The sequence below is a fragment of the Theobroma cacao genome, chromosome 5 (assembly GCF_000208745.1).
Source record: "Theobroma cacao cultivar B97-61/B2 chromosome 5, Criollo_cocoa_genome_V2, whole genome shotgun sequence".
NCBI classification, from domain to species: domain Eukaryota; kingdom Viridiplantae; phylum Streptophyta; class Magnoliopsida; order Malvales; family Malvaceae; genus Theobroma; species Theobroma cacao.
Window position 1 is genome coordinate 485,363 of NC_030854.1, and position 23,025 is coordinate 508,387.

A 23,025-nucleotide genomic window follows, 5' to 3' on the forward strand; every position below is an offset into this window, starting at 1 on the left:
TATCGATCGGAAGTATCATTGACTTTGGTTTTTTTATTATTATTTCAAAGAAAAAAAACAACTTCATTTTAAATCATATTGCACCCAAATATTTGATTTATTGATTGATATATGGTTTTCTACCTAAAGAGTCGACATCGAATCTCTTTCTCCCAATTACAAAAAAGACTTCATTTTAAAACATGCTAAAAAAAATAGACAAAAAATGATTGGAAAGTGTATGTACTAATTCATTAGCATTCAATAATTAATGCTTTGGTCTTCACTGATTGCCAGCTAATCTTAATTTAATCTTTTGATGGTTCTGTCTTGTAATGAGGGGAAACGGACCTTTTGCGTTTTGAAAGTGAGGAAAAAGTTTTTTATAAGTAAGGAAAATGTTGAAAATTCCACTCACAACGTGAACTATAAGGTTGACGAAATCACAAGTCTCTGGTCCTTGCATTCTTGTTCATCACTGCCAAATTTTGGCTCATTACTAACCTGGAACATAGATTTTGTCCAAATTCAATCCTTCAATGTTTAAGACTTAAATCCAAATTTGCTTCCAGGAAAGAACAAAGGTACATAATAATGCTTTATTAGAATATTTTTGTAAATATTCAAAAATTTAAAACCAGAACTTCCTTTTAAAGGATAGAACTTTAAATTTTTTGAAAGAATCGATATCATTATATAATTGTAATCATATAGTACAAACTTTTGAATTGTAACAATTAATTATATGTTTAATTCTAATTATTTATAAGTACGATTCTATATATATATATATTGAAAAGCTTGTGGATTATCATTCAAAACCGCAGCCATTGTGCCATTTAAAGTCTCTAGTCAAGAGGAGCAGGAGACTTCTGATGGCATCTGGAACTGGCTAATCGGTAGCGCGCTGGAACTGGCTTCTCATTGATGCAAGCAGAACCAAGCAATAAAATCACTCCAGTAGAGTCACTCTACAACTCCAATACTTTCCCTTCCGAAATCTATCAGCCATTCTTCCTATATTAAGTTGAGGGAGAATCTATATTATGAATTGCTACAAAGAACTTTTAAGCAAAAGTTTCATCTGAATACAATTTACTTCGGATTTAACGTAAGGAAAACGATGTCAATGTTTCACAGGAAGGAGCTTGAGGTTCTGGTGCATGGTCTAATCTAGGCGGTTGGAGTCAGTAATCATTTTTATTATTTCGTGAACTTTCAATCAAGATAGGAACATGGGAAATTGAATTATGATTAGGCATGTGTTAAATAATTTTTTTGCTTCTACCACAAGGATCATTCTGGATAAATTGTCTGATGAACCTTCTGATACTAATGTAATCATGCAATAAGGATGATCAGCTAGAGAAGTGAGAGCTTTTTTCATTGCCTAAAGCTGAAAGAATATGTTAGCTTAGTTTCAAGCACAACGTGAATAGAACCCTCCTTTTCATTTTTTGCTTTTGGGATATAATTTAATTTGTTTTTATTCAAAAGAGCTAGGATAAACCTGTTACAAGGACTGAAAAAAAAGGTTGGAAAGGGAAGAAGCACAAACAACTTACGGTTGAAACAAAAACCAAAAACAGGAAAATACAACGAAGGAAGTATCTAAAAATCCTTTCACTTATTCCTTGCTCCTTTTCATTGTTGCTGGAGCCTTCTTCCCCGACTCCGATGAGCTCTCCTTCCGTGATTTCTGTTTTTGAGAACCAGCCGAGGGAAAAGCCTAAAAAGAGCACGATCAATGTGCTTATAATACCATATCCTCCATCTCTTCCAAAAGATGAGAGGTGCAATGACAATTCCGAAACCAAAGAAAAACCCTGTCTCAACACTTATCAGATTCCAATCGATATGTCTCCCAGTCCCAGAATGTGAAGGGCTATCTTTAAAAGTTGGTGAAGATTGACATTTTGCCTCTAAAGGAGGTCCACATAATCCCCCATTGTTTTCAAATGAAGCATCTGAAAACGACTGAAGCTGGGTACCTTTTGGGATCCTTCCCACCAATTTATTGTTTGACACATTGAGGAATGATAGGAAATTTAAGTTTGCTAGCTGCGAAGGGAGCTGACCAGTTAGGTGGTTGCTTGAGAGGTCTAAGGACTCAAGCGTTAGCAAGTCTCCTAAAAATGATGGGATTGTGCCTGTGAGCAAATTACTTGACAAATTAAGTACGTGAAGTGCTTTGAATTCTCCGATGACTTGTGGTATTGGCCCTTCAAATTTGTTGCAAGAAAAGTCAATGGAGGTGAAGATAGTTAGGATTTTCACCAGCTCCATCTCTTGACCTTTGATGGTAACTGTTAGTACATCCTGAAAAGACAATTCATCGAACTGGAAGACTTCAAATCGGAGGTGTTTTAAATGGGGTCCATCTTCGTTTGCCTTCATAGCATTCCAGGTCCTCAAGTATGCTTGTGGCAGTTTACCACTAAAATAGTTGGAAGCTAAGTCAATAATTTGGAGCATTGGCCAAGTGATGTTGTTCCCTTGGCAATAAATATCTCCGTTAAATTTGTTGGATCGTAAAACCAGAGCACGCAACCTGGATGTATCCTTCAAATGGCAAGGAAATGTGTCATTGATTTGATTGTTCCCAATGTCTAAAACCTCCAGCATTCTGCAATTGGCCAAAGATTTTGGAACCTTCCCACCAATTAGGTTCCGATTGAGATCTAGAGTTTGTAATGTACAGATTTTTGAAAATGTGTCTGAAATGATGCCACTGAGATTGTTTCGCCTTAGATTCAGTACTCCAAGAGATACACTCATCTGAATCAGACATTCCGGAATTGGCCCACTCAGGGAATTATTAGACAAATCAAGTACTTGAAGATATGAATTGTTGCATATCGATGTGGGGATACTTCCGTGAAAGTTATTACCTGAGATGGAGAAGAAAGTAGCAAATTGGAGGTAGTTACCAATCTCAGGTGGTAAAACAGAGCTGAAATTGTTATTTGAGTAATCCAAATAAATGGCCTGTGGTGGAAAAATTGGGATTTGCCCTTGAAGCTGGTTGCCACGAAAGTCAACAACAATCAAATATGAAGGTATATGCAAAGGTCCTTTAAATTCTACAAGAAAGTTTAGAGAAAGATTTAGGTATTGAAGATTCGGTTTCCAAATCCAATTGGGTATTTCCCCATAAATCTGGTTGTTTGAAAGGTCTAGGTGGGTTAACTTGAACTGATTTTTCACGAAATCAGGGAATTTCGTTAAGTTGCAAGAAGCCAACTTTAATCTGGTAATGTTGGTGAAGTAAGGCACTGAAGCACTTGAGTCAACAAAGAAGTTGTTATATGAAAGATCAAGAAAGGAGAGTTCCCTCAGTTTCTGAAAGGCAGTCAATGGTATTAATCCACTGAAGTTGTTCCATGAAAGTGACAGGAATGTGAGACCTTGGATTTCAAATACCGACATCGGAAATGGCCCTTGTAACTTATTGTGACTTAGATCAAGTACTTTAAGTTCTAAAGAAAACTCACAGCTGACCTCACTGAATCCACCAGTGAACTGATTTTTTGAAAGGTCGACTCTCTTTAAGGATGGACTCCGAAATAAAGTTGGTGAGACAGCTCCACTAAAAGAGTTGTTTCGTAAGTCAAGAGTTACAAGATTCAAAAGGCTTGACCAGTTAGTGGAAAGGATAGAGCCAGTTAACTGATTGTCAGCAAGGTGTAGCTCTGAAAGGTTTCTTAATGATGTGAATGATGGAATTGGACCAGAGAAATTATTTTGGGAAAAATCCAAATAGATCAGCTGTCTAAGTTTTTCTATTGTTTCAGGTATGGGCCCATTGAACTTGCATTTCGTCAACTCTATTCTTCTCAATTGCCCAAGGTTACCAATAGATTCCAGTAATTCCCCCCCAAAATTTGTGTAACTAAGTACCAGTGTTTGAAGAGAAGCATTCGGAGGAAACTTTGGGAAAGAACCTTCAAGTAAGTAGTTGAATGACAAGTCCAGAGTCTGTAATGTAGGTACCTGGAGGATTTCTTCTGGTAGTCTTCCACTCAAGCCAGTTTCGCTGAGATGCAAGGAAGTCAAAGTTTGGAATTCTGCGAAGAATTTTGGAAATGGAGCGGACAAATTGTTACCGTCCAAACGAATTACTGAGAGAGACTTAAGCTTGGCAAGGGAAGGATCTATAGGTCCCGAAAGATAACAGTAGGACATGCTCAACACTTGCAGATTAGGCAGCGAAGATGCTAAAGCCTGGCTCCACTCATTTCCATTGGCTGATATATTTACGCCATCAAGATAGAGAATTTTCAGCCTTGTAAGGTTTTGGACAAGCATTACTAGATTTGGCTTCTCAAGTTTCGCTGGTAGATCAAGAAACCAAAATGTAGATAAATCGAGAGTAACCAACTTTGTCATGTATGAAATCTCAATCGGAATTTGCCCTGTAAAGCCCGCAGCTGACAAATTAAGATAAGTCAAATTTGCCAACTTATCAAACTCTGAAGGAAACGCGGATATGAATTCGTTATAAGCCAAATTAAGTCGCTGGAGATGCTGAAGACGGAAAAGACTACATGAACTCTCAATTGCTCCGGAAATTGATTGGTTGCTCAAGTCAAGTTCGATAACACGACCACCTGCATCGCAGCTTACACCATCCCAAGAACAGCAATCCGTGCTTTGATTCCACTTCATCAACTTCACAGATAAAGTAGAATTGAGGGCAATTTTCAATCCGAGCAGCAACTCTTGCTGATCGCTTTGACATTGGCCAGAAACCGAAACTGCGTTAATGGTAAAGAAAATGGCTATAAATGAAATGAAGAAGAGCCATGAAACGAGTGAAATCCTCATTTGGTGAGGAAGATGAAAGACACTTGGCCAGTTGGAGAGTTACAGACTGCTGAACTATCAAGTTGGACGTAACGGATGTTCACAATAAAAAGGGGGAAGAAAGCTGCATGCTAGAAGAGTATGCTGCGGTGGAGACGGTAACGGTAGACCTAGAAAGTCGAAGGAAAAGCCGCAGAGTAAGAGTTAGACGAACTCGCTCAGTCTCTTATGAAAGAAAAATCTTGGTTTGTTGTCGTGGAGAACGTATTGCATGCGGCACGACTTGCAATAGTTGCATTGCAGGAAGACTTAAATGGTCAATTGGCACTGGAGAAGAAAACTGCAAACTTGTCAAGTTGAAGTCCATAAACAAAAGTACCATTGGCTTTGTTAAATTATCCATATCAAAAGTATCGTTACTGTTAGTAGGATATGAAATTTTCAAACCTTAATTTTGTTTTACATTGGACTGATGGTTTCAGAATGTCATGTCAGCTTGGAAATTTTAATATAATCAGTCTAAGTCTTTAATATGTATGTTCAAAGCAGTTGCTTCGCTTCTTCTTCTTTTGTAAATTCGATTGTTGGCTTGGAAATTTTGATATAATCAGTCCAAGTCTTTGATATGCATGTTCAAAGCAGTTGCTTTGCTTCTTCTTCTTTTGTACATTCGATTGTTCAAAGTGTCTTGTTAGCTTGGAAATTTTGATATAATCAGTCCAAGTCTTTGATATGCACGTTCAAAGCAATTGCTTTGCTTCGCTTCTTCTTCTTTTGTACATTCGATTGTTGGCTTCAAAGTGTCTTGTTAGTTTGGAAATTTTGATATAATCAGTCTAAGTCTTAAATGCATGTTCAAAGCAGTTGCTTCTCTTCTTCCTTCTTTCTTTGTTCATTAAAACTAGAAATTCTTATCATGCTGGTGAAAACTGTTGACTGCTCAAACATCCTTTTGTAACATCCAAATTTTAAATATTGAAAGCTCAAGTTGTTAGTAGTGATGGACTTGAATTGTGCCACATATCATATATAAGTCTTAACAATCATACTTATATTAGATGTGATGTGTGGCATCACATCCACGGAACTAAGATCTCATCAGAGTGATGTTTCTTTTTAAACAGGCAATAACCCTAATTCAAAAAATACTTTTGATTGCCTACTAATGTGTATTGGTGGTGATAACAAATGAATTAATTACCAACACTTCTGAAGTGTTTCACATTGATTATTCAAAAATGCAACAAAATCACCAGTGATTTTATAATTAGATTTGAATTGTAATTAATTAATTTATTTTTTGAAAAAATACATTAATTACAAAAATTAGTTGCTCTATGTTTTGCTTACAAAATCAATAATGGATGCAACATTCTTCTTGTTTTTTCTTCTTTTATTTTCTGTCGTCTCAGTTTTGCAATTATGTTATTGTTTTTAAACAAAATTATTAATCAGACTTTCGGTTTTTATTCAAATCTTTATTTGCTATATCAATTACAATGCTTGAAATTATATATTTTGACCTTATCAAAAGAAATTTTTACACCTTTTATGCAATTATCTTACTATTCTATTTGAATCTGGCGTAGACTTTTGACTGTCTGTTTTGATTGAATGGTTCTATTTATTTACTTTTTACTCATCTTTTACTTGTATTATTATTTTTATCCCGACCCCTCCAAAATTAATATCATTACTTCGCCCCTGCTCGTCTTATTTCATGTAAGAGCTCCACATTTAAAAGGAAAAAAAAAGTATTTAACAAGTGTTTGAAGCTCGGACATGAAAGGAATTTTACGCGTATTAATATATATATATTACGCTTGTTGATATATATGATTATGGCACCAATGGCTGCAATCTGCAAGACTTGCATGACTGCAGAAGAAAATTGCTAGGCTATCTTTTACAAGTTTGGTTGAACGTTTGCCTTCATTTGAATAATGAAGTTTGGTTGAACGTTTGCCTTCATTTGAATAATGAAGTTTGGTTGAATGTCCATATCAAGAGTAACACTCCATTTTCTAACCAGCTTTCCACGTCTTGGCAGAGCCTGAAATAATTTCATAAACCTTTCGTCACTGACATGAAAAAATCATTGACTTTACAGACTTTCTTGTTGTGCTTAAGACTTTACACATTAAACTGATAAAAAATTATAAAAAATAACTTTTCTTATAAGCTTCATTGAAAAATTACCCTCATTATAATTTTAATTGTTTTTATCTAATTATTAACATGATTTGATAATAATATCCTTTAAATAATTTTAGACAAATTAAACAGTTCTGGTTTTCTCTATCCCACCATCCATATAAAAATTTCAAAATTAAATTCCGGTTTCTCTCTCTTGTCAAATATTATCTATCCAGCCATTTCAAAGCACAAAGATGACTTCAAGGTATGTGTTTTAGATTTTTGAGTTTATTGATTTACATTCATAGAATTCCAAATTTGAAAGGTTAAAATTGATTAAATATATCTGTAAGTTAAAACACTGTATGACTTTGATAACTTAAACTTATGTGCGAGTCAGCAAATTGATTGATTATTAGACATTGTGAGAAATTCTACATAGGTCTTACATGTTGGAGGGATTAGAGATGCAAAATATTGTGTGATTAAAATGATTTGGGATATGATGAGAACTTGAGCTGTGTTATGTTAGTAAGATAGTAATTTAATATCTTACTCTCACCGGTATCTTTATTTTCTTATTAGTTTCAATGGACTGTTTGACAATGAATGGAGAATAAATTAAATTGAGAATGGTATAAGTTGATGCTAATATGTATGAGTGGGAGATGTTGCATTTAAATTTGGTACGTCCACATGGTAGACAACTTTGTTAATTATTCACAAATAATTAACATACAATTAATTAATTAATGTTAGATATTGTTTTGATATTTCTTAATTGAATAATTGAAAAATATTTGAGATGGGATATAAATTTAAATTTAATTTGTTTAAATTTAAATAAGGATTATTTATGTAATAATCTATTATATTTAAATTTAATTTATTTAAATTTAAAAGAAATATTTTATCTTTATATGTCTAACACGTCTTTAAATAGTGAATAGGCGTATTGATTTTTTCACACAACCAAGTGAATTATTCTATAAGTCACAAAAAACTAAAAACTCTTTCTTTTTTTTTTCCTTCATTCTTAAAGTACTATCAAGACTAGAAGATTTTGGAACATAATTTCTTGTGGAAGACTCTAATAGTTGCTCCATGACAACGAGAGTGAAAAGAGCATAAAGAAAGATTCATAAGGCAAGCTTTTTTTCTATTAGAAAAGAAGTGGAATATTCATCTGAAAAAATATGCTCACCTCCCAACAGTATGCATTTGACAAATTAAGGTAAGTCAAAATTTCCAAACTTATCAAGGAAACACGGATTTGAATCTACATGAAATGTCAATTGCTCCGGAAATTGATTGGCTGCTCAAGTCAAGTTCGATAATACGACCACCTGCACCGCAGCTTGCACCATCCCAAGAACGGCAATCCGTGCTCTGGTCACAGATAAAGTAGAATTGAGGCCATTTTTTAATCCGAGCAACAACTCTTGCTGATCGTTTCGATATTGGCGAGAAACCAAAGTTGCATTAATGGTAAAGAAAATTGCTATAAATAAATTGACGAAGAACCATGAAACGAGTGAAATCCTCATTTTGTGAGGAAGATAAAAGACATTAGCCCAGGTGGAGAATTACAGATTGTTGAACTATCATGTTGGACGTAACGAATGTGTCCAATAAAAAGAGGAAGAAAGCTGCGATGCTACAGGAGTATGATGCCACGTAGAGGGTAACGTAACGTAGACCAAAAAATGTCGAAGGGAAAGCAACAGAGAAAGACAAATTCGCTCAGTCTCTTACGAAAGACAACCCCTAATTAAACCTCAATTTTGTGTTGCATTCGATCTGTTGGTTTCAAAGTGTCATGTCAGCTTGGAAATTTTGATATAATCTGTCAATTCTATGATATGCATGTTCCTAGCAGGTGTTTCTTCTTTCTTCCTTTGTTCATTCATACTAGAAATTCTTATACATATATAATGCTGGGTGGGAACTTTTGACTGCTTACATCCCCTTTTACCCTTTTTCCTCCAAGAAACCAAAACCCACCGGATGGCATTACACTTTTGACTAAATGCAACAAAATCAAAGATTATGTCGACCAAAACATAGTTTAATTGTTATTAAAAAATGTAATTATTACTCTTTTTTCAACTATATGCTGTTTTTATTATTATTATTCATGTTTTTGAGAATATAATATGTTTTTTTAAACAATTTGAGAATATAAAATATAATTTTTTTTACCATATTCACCATTACCTTACAATTGCATATAATAGATTTAAAATTTATTGAGTTTTATGATAATAAACAGCTGCTTGGTCTAATTACAAATTCAATCATATTTATATACTAACTCAATATCTTTGCATATTTTTGTTAAGAAACATGCAAGATTCAATGTTGATTGCTATCACTGGTCATCACTTTTATAGTTTTTTTTCCTCTAAAGTATTTATAATTTAAAATATTTTGCCTATATTTCCACATGTATATCTTTTCCAAATTTATTCTTATCAATCAAAAGAAAAAAAATAATTTGATTAAGAAATAGTAAAAAATTAACAATAAATGAATACTTAGTTAGAAAATAATTCAAGAGCATTCAATAATTAATGCTTTGGTCTTCACTAATTGCCAGATAATCTTAATTTAATCGTTTATTAAAGCAAAGGGATCCAGCTTGAATCTGAAACTGGTTCAAACAAGTTTCTTAACAAAATTCCCTTTAAAAGAAGAGTTGATATGACGGGAAGCTCTTTTCTTTTTTTTTTTTTCAAATATACTAAATCCTCAACTTTTGACTATAATTTTATACAGATTCGTTAATTTTCAAAATAAATAGTTCGTCTAAAAAAAATTTTTTTGCTTGACACATAAGTCTGGTCATTAGTCAATCGTCAATATTTTTATTAGTTTGATGATGTGTCAATATTTCAAGATTAGGATTGATGCACACATATCTTTATCTTTTTCATATTTATCTCTTTTTATTTTCATATATTTTTTTAAAATTCAATAAATAACCCGGACAAAATAGGTGTCTACAATAACTTTAATATTTTTTTCTCTTTAGTACTTATAGTTTAAAAGTTTGCCTATATTTCCACATGTATCATTTTTCCAAATTAATTCTTATCAACCAAAAACACAATCAGTTCAATGGAGGCAGGCAGGGGCCTTGGGCTTCCCTTGGCCTTTCAATTATTTGGTGGTCATGCTTGATTTTTCTACCCTAAGATGGAGAATTTTTAGTTTAGCTCTTCCAAAATTTATAATTTTTATTTTAGCTCTTCCAAAGATTTATAACATGACCTCCCTTTACAAATCTTTGGTAATTGATATGTAAATTTTATAATTTCCCAATACTTTTACTTCCAAATCTAGTTACTTATTTGATTTTCTTTTACTTTCTTAATATTTGCATTATTAAGTTTGATTTTTAACACTTTAAATTATGAATTTACCTTCTCAATTAATCGAATACATAATTGACCCTATTTATTTTAAAAAAAACACATTAATTAAAAAAATAGTTGCTGTATAAGTTCTTATTCAAATATTTATATGCGGATATCATATTATTTATTTTGAACTTATCAAAAGAAATATACACTTTTTATGCAATTATCTTACTATTCTATTTGAATTTGGCATATACTTTTTACTGTATATTTTGATCCAGTGGTTCTATTTGACTTTCTTGCTATACATGCTTAAGACTTTTACATACTAAGAGGTAAACATCACTCGGTTAAAATGAATTCTTAATATCTTACAATAATCTCATAGAAAGCTAATTTCCACAGAGATCATGGGAATGAGGTGACCTGATCGTTCTACGGCATGTTATGACAGTTCTAGGGTTAACATAGGATGAACTCAGATTTTATTATAGCAAATCATATCCAAATGCATGCAATTCTGGCAAGTTGCCTGCTGGAATAAATACCATATAAAAACACATTGATATCAGGGCATGACGTTGCTTTTATCATGTCAGGAAAGATGCATCGTGCATTTCTTACACTGAAACAAGCAGAGTCGCGGAATGTAAAATTTTTTGCTCAGTGATGATTTGATCATGAGGGGTGTAATATGTCGAAATTAGGACAGTATTTGGGAAAAGTAATACCAGTTACTTAGTAATGCAAAATTTCCAAGTATAGACAAATACTATTTCATTTCCCCTTACGGTTGATACAAAAACCAAAAGCAGGAAAATACAACAAAGGAACTAGCTAAAATCTTCTCACTGATTCCCTTTACCTTTCCATTATTGCTAGAGCCTCCTCCTCTGACTCCGGTGAGCTCTCCTTCCATGATTTTTGTTTTTGAGAACCAGTCGAGGGAGAAGCCTGAAAAGAGCACGGTCAATGTGCTTATAATACCATATCCTCCATCTCTTCCAAAAGATAAGCGGTGCAATGACAATGCCTAAACCAAAGAAAAACCCTGTTTCAATACTTATAAAATTCCAGTCGATATGGCTCCCAGTCCAAGAATTTGAAGGGCTATCTTCAATAGCTGCTGGGGATTGACATTGAACTTCTAAAGGAGGTCCACATAATCCCGCATTCTTTTCAAACGAAGCATTTGGAAACGACTGAAGCTGAGTACCGGTTGGGATTCCTCCCACCAACTTATTGTTCGAGACATTGAGGAATGATAGGAAATTTAAGTTTGCTAGCTGCAGAGGAATCTGACCAATTAGGTGGTTGCTTGAGAGGTCCAAGGATTCCAGCTGATGCAACTTTCCTAGAGATGGAGGGATTGCCCCTGTGAGAGCATTTTGTGACAAGTTGAGAAAATAGAGGGCTTTGAATTCTCCGATCACATCTGGTATTGGCCCTTCAAATTTGTTGCATGAAAAGTCAATGGAGGTGAAAAGAGTTAGGATCTTTACCAGATCGACCGTTAGACCTTTAATGGTAACTGTTACACCGTCCAGATAATACAATCCACTCCCTTGTAGAAACTCAAATTGAAGGCGTTTAACATTTAATTGGGCTTCATCTTCATCAACCATCATTGCCTCCCATGTTGTTAACAATTTCTCTGGTAGTCTTCCATTAAAACTATTGCGAGCAATGTCGATAATTTGAAGCTTTGACCCGGTGCCCGTATTTACTGGACAACCAATTTCCCCATGAAATTCATTTGATCTCAAAACCAGAACCCGCAAACTGGATATGTTCTTCAAACGGCAAGGGTAGGAATCATTGATATGATTGTTACCAAGGTCTAACACCTCCAGCTCTTTACACCTAACGAGGGATCTTGGAATCTTCCCTTGAAGCTCATTGCTATTGACATTTAGTGTTTGTATGGAACAATGACTTGGAAATGCATCAGGAATATTGCCATCGAGACTGTTGCCCCCAAGATTCAGTACCCCTAGAGATACTTCCCTTGCAATTAAACAATTTGGTATTCTACCACTCAGATTGTTGTTGGACAAGTCAAGAACTTGCAGGTAAACAGCATCACATATTGAATCAGGAATGAAACCTGTAAGGCCATTGCTTGAGAGAGAAAAGAAAATAGTGTATGACAGGTTGCTACCAATGTTAGGTGGTAAAGTAGAAGTAAAATTATTTCTTGAATAATCCAGATAGCTTGCAGATGTAGGCAGAGTTGGGATATTACCACTGAGATTGTTAGAATGCAGGTCAAGGACATTGAGAAGAGGCATTTGATAAGGTTTTTGCAGACCCACAAGCCGATTAAATGAAAGGTTCAGATGCTGGAGAAAGCCATCGGCAACATTCCAAATCCAATTTGGTACTTCACCTGAAATTTGGTTGTCTGAAAGATCCAGATAGGTTAGTCTTGATTGGTTCTTTAAATCAGGAAACACTTTCAGTCTGCAAGAAGCCAGTTCTAGTCTACTAAATTTGGGGAAGGATGAAAAGGTAGAATCGCTGCCAGTTGCATCGACAGATAGCTTGTTATGTGAAAGGTCAAGACTTGTGAGGTTGACAAGCTTCTGAATGTCTCCTAGCTGTATAGTGCCATTGAACTTGTTGGAAGAAAGTAAAAGGATGTTTAGTCTGCTGAGATCAAAAACAGACTTGGGTATAGGCCCTTGCAGTTTGTTGCTACTGAGATCAAGAGTATCCAATAAAGATTGTGGTGCATTTGGAACATCAAGAAATTTACCGTCAAATTGATTGTTGGAAAGCTTAACCTTCTTCAGTAACGGGAGTGCCAAAAGGAAGGAGGGAATATCCCCATAAAGTGAATTATGACTTAAATCAATAGAAGTAAGATTTTGAAGGCCTTCCCAATCAGATGATTGGATCTCACCAGTCAGCTTATTATGAGAAAGGTCTATATAGGCAAGATTTTTGGACATATCAAATGGTGGAATTCGACCAGTGAAGTTATTGAATGACAAGTCCAAAAAAACAAGCTGTTGGAGATTTCCGATTGAATTCAGAATCTCTCCACTGAAATTGCAGTAGAAAAGGTCTAATATTGTCAAGTTCACAAGGTTGCCTATGGACTGTGGTAATGGTCCAGAAAACTTTGTTTTGCTAAGCACTAGGATCCGAAGAGAACCATTGTGAGGGAATTCTGGCAACGAACCCTGAAGTTTTTCATTTCCAGATATTTCAAGAGACTGTAGCGTTCTTACCTGGAGTATCTCTTTTGGAAATAGTCCATGCAAGCCGCACGATCTGAGCCGCAAGGAAGTCAAATTTGAAAGTTTAGCAAGGAATGTTGGTACTGTGGCAGACAAATTGTTCTTTTCCAAATGCATAACTGAGAGATTCTTCAAGTTTTGAAGGTGAGATTCAATTGGTCCAGAAAGAAAAGAGTTGGACATGCTCAACACTTGCAATTTACTTAATGAAGCAGATATGGCCTGGCACCACTCTTTTCCCTGCGCTGATATGTTCACGCCATCAAGGTGAAGTTCTTCTAGCTTACTCAGATTTTGAACAAGCATTCGTAGATTTGGGTTTTCAAGCTTCAATTGAACGTCTCCAGGGAAGTTTAGAGTAGATAAATCAAGAGCAACCAACCTTGTCATTCGTGAAATCGCCACAGGTATTTGACCTTTGAAGCCAGCATTTGACAAATTTAGGTAACTCAAATTGGCAAGCTCATCAAACGTGGAAGGAATAGTGGAGTTGAAGCTGTTATATGCCAAATTGAGACTCTGGACGTAACATATGTTCACAATAAAAAGGGAGGAAGAAAGCTGCATGCTAGAAGAAAATGCTACCGTGTAGACGGAAACGGTAGACCAAAGAAAGTCGAAGGCAAAGCAGCAGTCTCTTACCAAGGAAAATTCACGGTTGTTGTCGAGTAGAGCGTAATGGACACGGCACGACTTGCATAGTCGCACTGCAGGAAGACTCAAAACAGTGGATGGACATTGGAGAAGAAAATTGCAAACTCGTCAAGTTGACGTCCATATCAAAAGCACCATTGACTGTATTAAATTATCTATATATCAAAAGTGTCATTATTTATTAATTATTAGTTTCTCTTTATTATTAAGTTAAACATATATTTAATTGACTACTATTAACTTTATTAATTTTAAGTTAAATATTTAAATCTCACTAATTTTAAAAAACTATCAAACTTTTAATTTTGTTTTGCTGTTGGTTTCCAGTTGTCATGTGAGCGTGGAAATTTTGATATAGTCAGTCAAGTGACAAGTCTGTGACATGAATGTTCGCAGCAATTGCTTCCTTCTTCTCCTTTCTTTCTTTGCTCATTAATGCTAAGAAATTATTAGTGTTAGGTTGGGAGTCCATATCAAATGTACTATTGGCTTTTGTTAAATTATCAATATCAGAAGTGTCATGACTTTGGTTTTTCTTCACTATTTAAAAAAAAAATTGATTCTTACATTTACGATTAAAAATTATACATTAATCATTAAATTAAATACTTCATTGAATATTATCAACTTTGCTTAATCTAAGTTAGACATTCAAATTTAAGAAATGCTTTTGATTGCCTTGTATCAAAATGCTTCACATGCTTTATTTAGATGCAACAAAATTAGTGATTATATATATCAAGTGCAATATCGGTAAAATTCATATATATATATATATATATATATATAAATAATTCTTACTTTTTAAAAATAAATACTGTTTGTATTCTGATTTATTTTTGTTGAGAGTATAACATTTTTTTAACAATTTGAGAATATAAAATATTATACTAAAGAAATTATTTTTATTAATTCATTTGGGCCAGTTACAAAACAACTGGTCTAATTTCTGGCCCAACTAATCCATCATTGTTGAAATTGGATCTGGGTCGGGTCAGATCAGGCCCTAGGGTTTATCTATAAATGTGTAAAAGGGAAGACTCTCCCTTGCCGCCTCTGTCTCAGCCGGTGTTTCTTGAGCAACCAAGGAATAGGAGACTGCTTTTCGTCATTCCATCACCATGAGAGCCAAGGTAATTTCTAAAGAAAAATGCATCACACTGAATGTTTAACTTCAATATTAGGTTTTGATTGTTGTTTCATTTGTATGATTTTTGTTTTTTAAACAGTGGAAGAAGAAGCGCATGAGAAGATTGAAGAGAAAGCGCAGAAAGATGAGGCAGAGATCCAAGTAGACAGGAGCAATCTCTCCCGTCCTACGGGTTTCAGTGTCAGTGCAGTTTAGGGTCTAGTCATCCTGTCAGTTTTATTTCAGTTTTGAAGCTTTCTTTCTTTCTTTCTTTCTTTGTATTTGGGTCTTTCAAGTTGGTCTTAATCTGGCAGTGAGTGTTTCAGTTTTTTCAATTGTTGAGAACAGTTTGATCGATTCAATGAAATGGGTATTTATTATTATTTTTGTTTTATTATGATGATTTATTTTGATTGGGAATGTTGTTGCATGGCAAATGCACGGAAATGGCTCCATGAAGCATTTCTCTGCCTGCCTCTGCTCTCTCTTTTTTGCGGGTAACTGGACAGGAATATAATGATGAATACGGAACTTGAATTCAGATTGTGAGCCAGAGTTTGAATTATGTTTTGTTCTGATTAATTCATTTTCATTGGGAGTGTTGATGAATTGCAAATGCATGGAGAATGTTTATGAATTCCAAATGCATTGATATGACTCAATGGAGCATTTCACTCTGCCTCTGCTCTCATCGTTCTTGCGGGTAAACTAGACTGGAATGCGGAATAAATTCAGGTTCTTATCAGATGATATGAGAATTAAGGAAACATCAAATTCTTTGCTGTTGCCAGTGGATTATGAATAAGGACATCGATTCAGATTGTGAAACAGAGTTCGAATATTTTTGTTTTGTTCTGATTAATCCATTTTGATTTGGAAAGTTGATGAATTGCAAATGCGTGGAAATGGCTCCGTGGAGCATATCTTTGTTTGCCTCTGCTCTCTCATTCTTACAAGTAACTAGACAGGAATGTTTAGTAGATTCAGATTCTTATCAGATGATACGAGAATTAAGAAACTTCAAATTCTATGCTGTTGCCTGTGGCTCTATGAGTAAGGATCGATTATTTTGTTTGTTCTGATTAATTCATTTTGATTGGCAATGTTGATGCATGCCAGATGCATTGAAATGGCTCCATGGAGCATTTCGCTGTCTACCTCTGCGCGCTCATTCTTGTGGGCAACCGGACAGGAGATGTAATCATGAATAAGGACTTAATTCAGATTGTAAGCAGAGTTCGACATTCACATTCATCAAAAACACTTCATTACCTTGCATCCAGGAGCTTTGATTAATTTATTCTTGATCACATTTCTTGTTTTTGCCAAGAAAAAGGATTCCAGCTCTTTAATAATATCCAAATCCTGTCAGGACAGCTACTCCAGGAAGAAGAAAAATCAGAATATCAGGTCTAGTTCTTCTGTTCTTGGGGATATGTATATATTTGTAAAATCCCACAACCAGACAAGTTTTAATCAGTCCAGGAGAGTAAGCTTCAAATAACAAGTAATTACAATTGCATGGTTATAAAGACAAGATTTTACAGTTGGAAATTTACCCAAGTGGTAAATTTTAACGAACTGGAGACCTAAGGGAGCTGAAGAACCAAAATTTGAAATTTTTTTAAAAAGAATAATAAAATATCTTAATCAAATTATAACTATAATAATAAATATGTAAAGTACAATAGTAAATATGGATGTGGTAACCAAATAAAAGTAAAAATCCATTTCCCGGTAACCAAACAGATTCGCGAGGGAAGCCAGCGGTGAAATCATAATAATAAGGGAACCTTCTAACGAAACTAATCTTCCTTGTAACTAAACTAGCACTGGAAGCTTGCAAGAGAGCCTATCTCTTGAACATAAGCAAACAGTTAATTGCATAGAATTGCCGGAAAAAAGCCGATCAACAATGGAAATGGACATCGATGGCGCCTGTAAACCCAAAGGTACCAACTTTGTTCCCGTCCTATCATTTGTTCTGAGATTGCATCATCATACAAATTACTGAACTTTATTTTCTGCTTCTATGTTTTTTTTTTTTGGTTCAAAAAGAGAAAGAAGGTGAAGAAGAGAAGGAAAAGGGGAAGCCGATCGTGGCAATGTTGGTGGGCGCACCAGGAAGTGGCAAGTCCACTTTTTGCGACAACGTCATGCGAGCTTCTTCACGTCCCTGGGTTCGCATCTGCCAGGTTTCTCTCTTTCTCTGCTTAATTGTCCATCGTTTCTGGAAATGGGGTGTTGTAAAATTATGATTTTGATACGATGTTATGGTTCCTTTTTCATTTACTATTGTAAATGTGATGTCTTGAATCCTGATACTTGAAATTATAAGGTTAATGAACTAGTGCTGCTAGCAAAGTGGGCTGTGTTAAATGTTATTAAGATTCTATTTGCTTCTTCTTGCAGGATACAATCAATAACGGCAAGGCTGGGACAAAGCTGCAGTGCTTAAATAGTGCAGCTGCTTCACTCAAGGGGGGCAAGAGTGTGTTCATTGATAGATGCAACTTAGATAAAGAGCAGCGCCTGGATTTTGTGAAGCTTGGTGGTCCGCAAGTAGAGGTGCATGCTGTGGTGCTTGACCTCCCTGCCAAGCTTTGTATATCTCGCATAGTTAAACGTACTGGGCATGAGGGAAATCTTCAAGGTGGAAAAGCTGCAGCAGTTGTGAATAGGATGTTGCAAAACAAAGAATTGCCCAATTTGAGTGAAGGGTTCTCTCGAATCACATTTTGCCAGAATGAGGCCGATGTTCAAGCTGCTGTTAACACCTACACTGCACTCGGCTCTTTGGACATCCTTCCACATGGTTGTTTTGGTCAGAAGAATCCTAATGCCAAAACTCAACTTAGCATATTGAAGTTCTTAAAGAGACCGCATGAAACAAATAGTCAGGATTCTGAGCCTTCTCAACTTAGTAAGGGTAAGGGTCCCTGCAGCAAATCACAAGAAACTGTTTCATCGTTGTCAGGTGCAGCTAGTCAGAAGATAAAGGTCAGTGAAGACCCGGTGGCAGGTTTTATTAGTCAGCATGATGATGATTTTCCTACTTTGGCATTTCCGTCTATTTCTACAGCAGATTTCCAATTCAACCTTGAGAAAGCGTCTAACATTATTGTTGAGAAAGTAGAGGAATTCATTGATAAACTTGGTAATGCCAGGCTTGTTTTAGTGGACTTGACTCATGGATCAAAGATTTTGTCCTCGGTTAGGGCTAAAGCCGGAGAAAAGAACATTGACTCCAAAAGGTTCTTCACATTTGTAGGAGATATAACTCAATTGTATTCAAAGGGAGGTTTGCGCTGCAATGTAATAGCTAATGCTGCCAACTGGTAAGCTCTTTATATATATAATTGATCTGCCTGACATCCAATGGCTGAGTAAATAAGATGATTGTAACTTTTAGGTGGAGGAACTTCGCTAGTAGCTATGTTTCATCTTTTTGAGTTCTTCAGATTTGCTGGTATAGGAACCCATGTGTAGGTAATCACTAAGACCTTATCCTCCAGGATGGAAAATGTCTATGAAGAAAGATCAGTTTCTTGTTTTAATCCATGAGTCTTATGAAATGCAACATTTTGTCTATGTTGTAAGGTGTCTAACTTGATCTTAAACCATCAAAAACCTACCGGCATGTTTATTCTGTCTTCCATGAAATATTATTATTCTTTCTTTCTCAGGATCTCACAACTAGTTAGATCTAATATGCATAGTTCTGAAAGTTTTTCTGTCAACTGTGAGGATGCAGTATATCTTGCCTGCTTTGTAATAACACTACTCTTTGAAAACAAACATGATATTTCTCACAGAAAATAAACATGATACTTCTTTTTTTATAAATGCCAACTAAAAATTCATTCTGTTCAGGCGCCTGAAACCTGGAGGCGGTGGGGTAAATGCTGCAATTTTCAATGCTGGTGGTCCTGCTCTAGAGGCTGCAACCACGGATCGGGCTAAATCTCTTCTCCCAGGGAATGCCTTGGTTGTTCCTCTTCCTTCAATTTCTCCTCTGTATAGCAAGGAAGGGGTGACCCATGTGATCCATGTGCTTGGACCAAATATGAACCCACATAGACCAAATTGTCTCGACAATGACTATACCAAAGGCTGCAAAGTTCTTCGAGATGCTTACTCATCACTGTTTGAAGGATTTTTATCTATTGCTAAGACCCAAGTGAAGTTCCCCAGTAGAAGCAGTCAAAGTATTCAGCTAGAGCTTTCAATATCAGAAGATAAAACTGAGAATATTCTTAGAAATCATTTTTCACATAGTGATCAAGAGATTAAAGAATATGGCAACTATGAATCTGACAGAAGTAAGCAATGCAAGGAATCTGAAAATGAAGTTGTTGTTGTCATGGGCAAAGAACAAGAAATGGTTTTATCATTGTCAGGTGCAGCTAGTGAGAAGATAAAAGTGATTGAAGAGCCAGCGGCAAGTTCTATTAGTCAGCGTGGTTTTGATGTTCCCACTCTGGCATTTCCATCAATATCTACAGCAGATTTCAAATTTAACCTTGAGAAGGCGTCTAATATTATTGTTGAGAAAATAGAGGAATTCATGGATAGGCTTGGTAATGCCAGGCTTGTTTTAGTGGATTTGACTCATCGATCAGAGATTTTGTCCTTGGTAAGGGCTAAAGCTGCACAAAAGAACATTGACTCCAAAAGCTTCTTCACATTTGTAGGAGATATAACTCGACTTAATTCAGAGGGAGGTTTGCACTGCAATGTAATAGCTAATGCTGCCAACTGGTATGCCTTTTGTATATATAACTTATATCTGTGACATCCAATGACTGGGTAAATAGTATGCTTGAAATTAATTGGTGGTGAAATCTGCTAGTAGCTTTTTTTTTTTTTTAAATTCTTTGAATTTTGCTGGTATAGGAATCCACATATGGGAAACTCCTGAGACTTAGTCCTTAAGAGTGGTTTATGTCTATGCAGAAAGATCAGTTTCTGGTTTTAATCCATGAGTTTAATGAAATGTAACGTTTTTTTTTTATACAGTGTCTTGTTAGATGTATAATTTGATCTTAAACAGTTAAAAACCTTCTGGCTGGTTCACTCTGTCTGACATGAAAGATGATAATATTCTTGCCCTTTCGGGATCTCAGAACTAGTTAAAATAACATGCATAACTCTGAAAGTAATCCACTGTGATGATGAAATATGTCATACCTGCTTGATAATACCAATATTCTCTGAAAGTAAACATGATGCTTCCACTCGTGCATACATTTCTTTTTATGAATGTGTACTGAAAGATCATCCTGTTCAGGCGCCTGAAACCTGGAGGTGGAGGTGTGAATGCTGCAATCTTCAATGCCGGTGGTTCAGGTTTAGAGGCTGCGACCAAGAATCAGGCTATGTCTCTTCTTCCAGGGACTGCTGTGGTTGTACCCCTTCCTTCAATTTCTCCCTTGTCTATTAGGGAAGGGGTGACCCATGTAATACATGTTCTTGGACCAAATATGAACCCAGAGAGACCAAATTGCCTTGATGATGACTATATCAAAGGCTGCAAAATTCTTCAAGACGCTTACTCATCACTCTTTGAAGGGTTTTTATCTATAGCTAAGACCCAAGCGAAGTTTCCCAAGAGAAGCAGTAAAAGTATTCTGTCAGAGCCTTCAGTACCAGAAGATAAGATTATCGGAACTATGACTAAAACCTGGGCCCCTTGGGTTCAATCTCTATATAACATTGCAATGCAGCCAGAGAAGTATAAGGATGAAGTGCTGGAGGCATCAGATGATGTTGTTGTATTGAATGATAAGTATCCAAAGGTAAATACATGCTGCCTTCTTCAATCCTCTCTTCTCTCTGGATAATTTTCAATAAATAAAGAAATGGATTTCCTTTCCCTTTTTGCAGGCAAAACAGCATCTTTTGGTGTTGGCAAGATTTGAAGGTCTTGATTGCTTGGCAGATGCACGTAAAGAGCACCTTCAGTTGTTAACGACAATGCATGCTATGGGTTTGAAGTGGGCTGAGAAATTCTTGCATGAAGATGCAGCATTGGTCTTCCGCCTTGGATATCACTCGGTATGCTAAACATTGTTCCTTCTTCTGATTTTGGTTTTGTTTACGTAGTTTTAGGTCTGATAAACTTAAATGCAACTCTCAGTGCAAGACTGAAATTCAGTCTTGGAAATTGCAAGCTGGTAATTAGGGTTTTTTTGAGCTTAGGCAATATATCCTTGCCTTGAACATATTTAGGAGGAAAAGAACCTTATTTTTGTGTGCCGCCTAATGCAGACTTAAGATTTGAATGAATCAAGAAGTTGGTGGAGTACCAAACAATGGAATCTTCTGTTAGATTCACTTTTATGCAACATCCAGTTACTGTAGCCAGGAATAGCGATATGATGCATCCATGCAGATGCAGAGGTTCGGAAAGGCCAAAAGAACATAGGTCTTACATTGTAGTCTTCTAGATGTGAACAAAGAGATAATATTATGGCCTAATATATTTATGGATGAAGTATTAAGTACTGAAAGCTAAAGTATTTTATGGACAAGTGTAAAACATACATGAAAAAGTTTTAAGAATAGGGTGCAATGGTTGTGCGTGTAGGAGAATCTGGCATGCTATACATCTTGTTTGCAATCAACCAGTGGGTCTTTGTCCTTGTATATTTCATCTTTCAATCTTCAATGGTTAGTGAATATCGGAAGACGCCATTTGAAAATATGGTTTCTTTCCTGTCTCCTCCTGCAGGTCCCTTCAATGCGACAACTGCACCTGCATGTTATTAGCCAAGATTTTGACTCCAAACATCTCAAGAATAAGAAGCATTGGAACTCTTTCAATGCCGCCTTTTTCCGTGATTCTTTAGATGTGATTGAAGAAGTTAGTAATCATGGAAAAGCAACGTTACAAGATGATAACAGACTGATGTCAATGGAGTTGCGTTGCCACAGGTGTAGAAGTGCACACCCTAACATGGCCAGACTAAAATCTCATATCAGCAACTGCCAAGCTCCTTTCCCTGCTGCCCTACAGGAAAATGGCCGTCTAGTGCTTGCGCAAAGTAACTCTGGCTGTGACCCCTAGGTGTTTGTAGACCATTTTCCTCAGAATTTTGCTGTATATAGAATGAAAACCAATGGCTAAAAGTATCAAATCTTGCACACTTTTTAGACCCAGAAATGAAATGCCGGTGACTAATGCCTCTCTATGTCTAGTTATGAAGAACAAGTGGAGATGGGAAGCCCCAAAAAAGGTTCTCTCTTACTCATTCATGCTAGCATCATTAGATGTATGTAATGTTAATGGTGATAACGGCAATGACATGAATGTCTTATGTTTTGGGTAATTGAAGTGATTCCAGGGTGGTATAATAGACAAATTTAAAAGGCTTGGACACCTTGGATGAAGCGAGGGAAATCATGTTTGACTTTAATTCCATAGAGACCCAAAAGCGGGGACTGATTATTATTTGTAATTACTTTCTTTACTGTTTAAACCAAAATGACTTGACTCCAACGAGTTGGGAGTTTCCACAGGTATGGTAAACTATAGCTGGACTAAATATTTGTTCTCTTCTTTAAATGGAAGCTCAGATACTAGGATATGGTCAAAACCAGGACACAAGTTTGCACCATTTTCATGGAAAATTTACAAAACAGAAATGCTGTAAAAGTCAAGGTCTAAGGACACCATTTCCATTTTTCCTTCTTTGAGAAAAGTAAAAGTCAA

At 35.7% G+C, this 23,025-nt stretch overlaps 3 protein-coding genes and 1 long non-coding RNA gene across 4 annotated transcripts; 2 read left to right on the forward strand and 2 right to left on the reverse strand.

Annotated features, from left to right (window-relative positions):
- LOC18597498 (receptor-like protein 12) lies at window positions 1,449–4,960 on the reverse strand. The gene has a single exon (XM_007026569.2). The coding sequence runs from the start codon at window positions 4,804–4,806 to the stop codon at window positions 1,624–1,626; it is 3,183 nt and encodes a 1,060-aa protein (XP_007026631.2). The 5' UTR covers window positions 4,807–4,960; the 3' UTR covers window positions 1,449–1,623.
- Window positions 10,998–14,516, reverse strand: LOC18597499 (LRR receptor-like serine/threonine-protein kinase GSO2). Its single transcript, XM_007026570.2, has 2 exons — window positions 14,480–14,516; window positions 10,998–14,286 (listed from the first exon to the last, which is right to left on the reverse strand). The coding sequence occupies exons 1-2, from the start codon at window positions 14,514–14,516 to the stop codon at window positions 11,162–11,164; spliced, it is 3,162 nt and encodes a 1,053-aa protein (XP_007026632.2). The 3' UTR covers window positions 10,998–11,161.
- Window positions 15,216–15,703, forward strand: LOC108662230. The gene is made up of 2 exons (XR_001928040.1): window positions 15,216–15,315; window positions 15,412–15,703. It is a non-coding gene; the product is annotated as an uncharacterized LOC108662230 (long non-coding RNA).
- LOC18597500 (transcription factor bHLH140) lies at window positions 17,075–22,829 on the forward strand. The gene is made up of 7 exons (XM_018121352.1): window positions 17,075–17,263; window positions 17,370–17,506; window positions 17,724–18,649; window positions 19,185–20,072; window positions 20,602–21,109; window positions 21,198–21,368; window positions 22,045–22,829. The coding sequence occupies exons 1-7, from the start codon at window positions 17,227–17,229 to the stop codon at window positions 22,378–22,380; spliced, it is 3,003 nt and encodes a 1,000-aa protein (XP_017976841.1). The 5' UTR covers window positions 17,075–17,226; the 3' UTR covers window positions 22,381–22,829.

Excerpts from the sequence above, each read along its gene's own strand:
- LOC18597499 (XM_007026570.2), bottom strand. The coding sequence starts at position 14,516 with ATGACAACTGGAAACCAACAGCAAAACAAAATTAAAA. Across the intron at positions 14,287-14,479 it reads ACAGCAAAACAAAATTAAAA|TTTGCAATTTTCTTCTCCAA; the intron begins GTTTGATAGTTT and ends CAACTTGACGAG.
- LOC18597498 (XM_007026569.2), bottom strand. The coding sequence starts at position 4,806 with ATGAGGATTTCACTCGTTTCATGGCTCTTCTTCATTTCATTTATAGCC.
- LOC18597500 (XM_018121352.1), top strand. The coding sequence starts at position 17,227 with ATGGAAATGGACATCGATGGCGCCTGTAAACCCAAAG. Across the intron at positions 18,650-19,184 it reads ATAGCTAATGCTGCCAACTG|GCGCCTGAAACCTGGAGGCG; the intron begins GTAAGCTCTTTA and ends CATTCTGTTCAG. Across the intron at positions 21,110-21,197 it reads TGAATGATAAGTATCCAAAG|GCAAAACAGCATCTTTTGGT; the intron begins GTAAATACATGC and ends CCCTTTTTGCAG.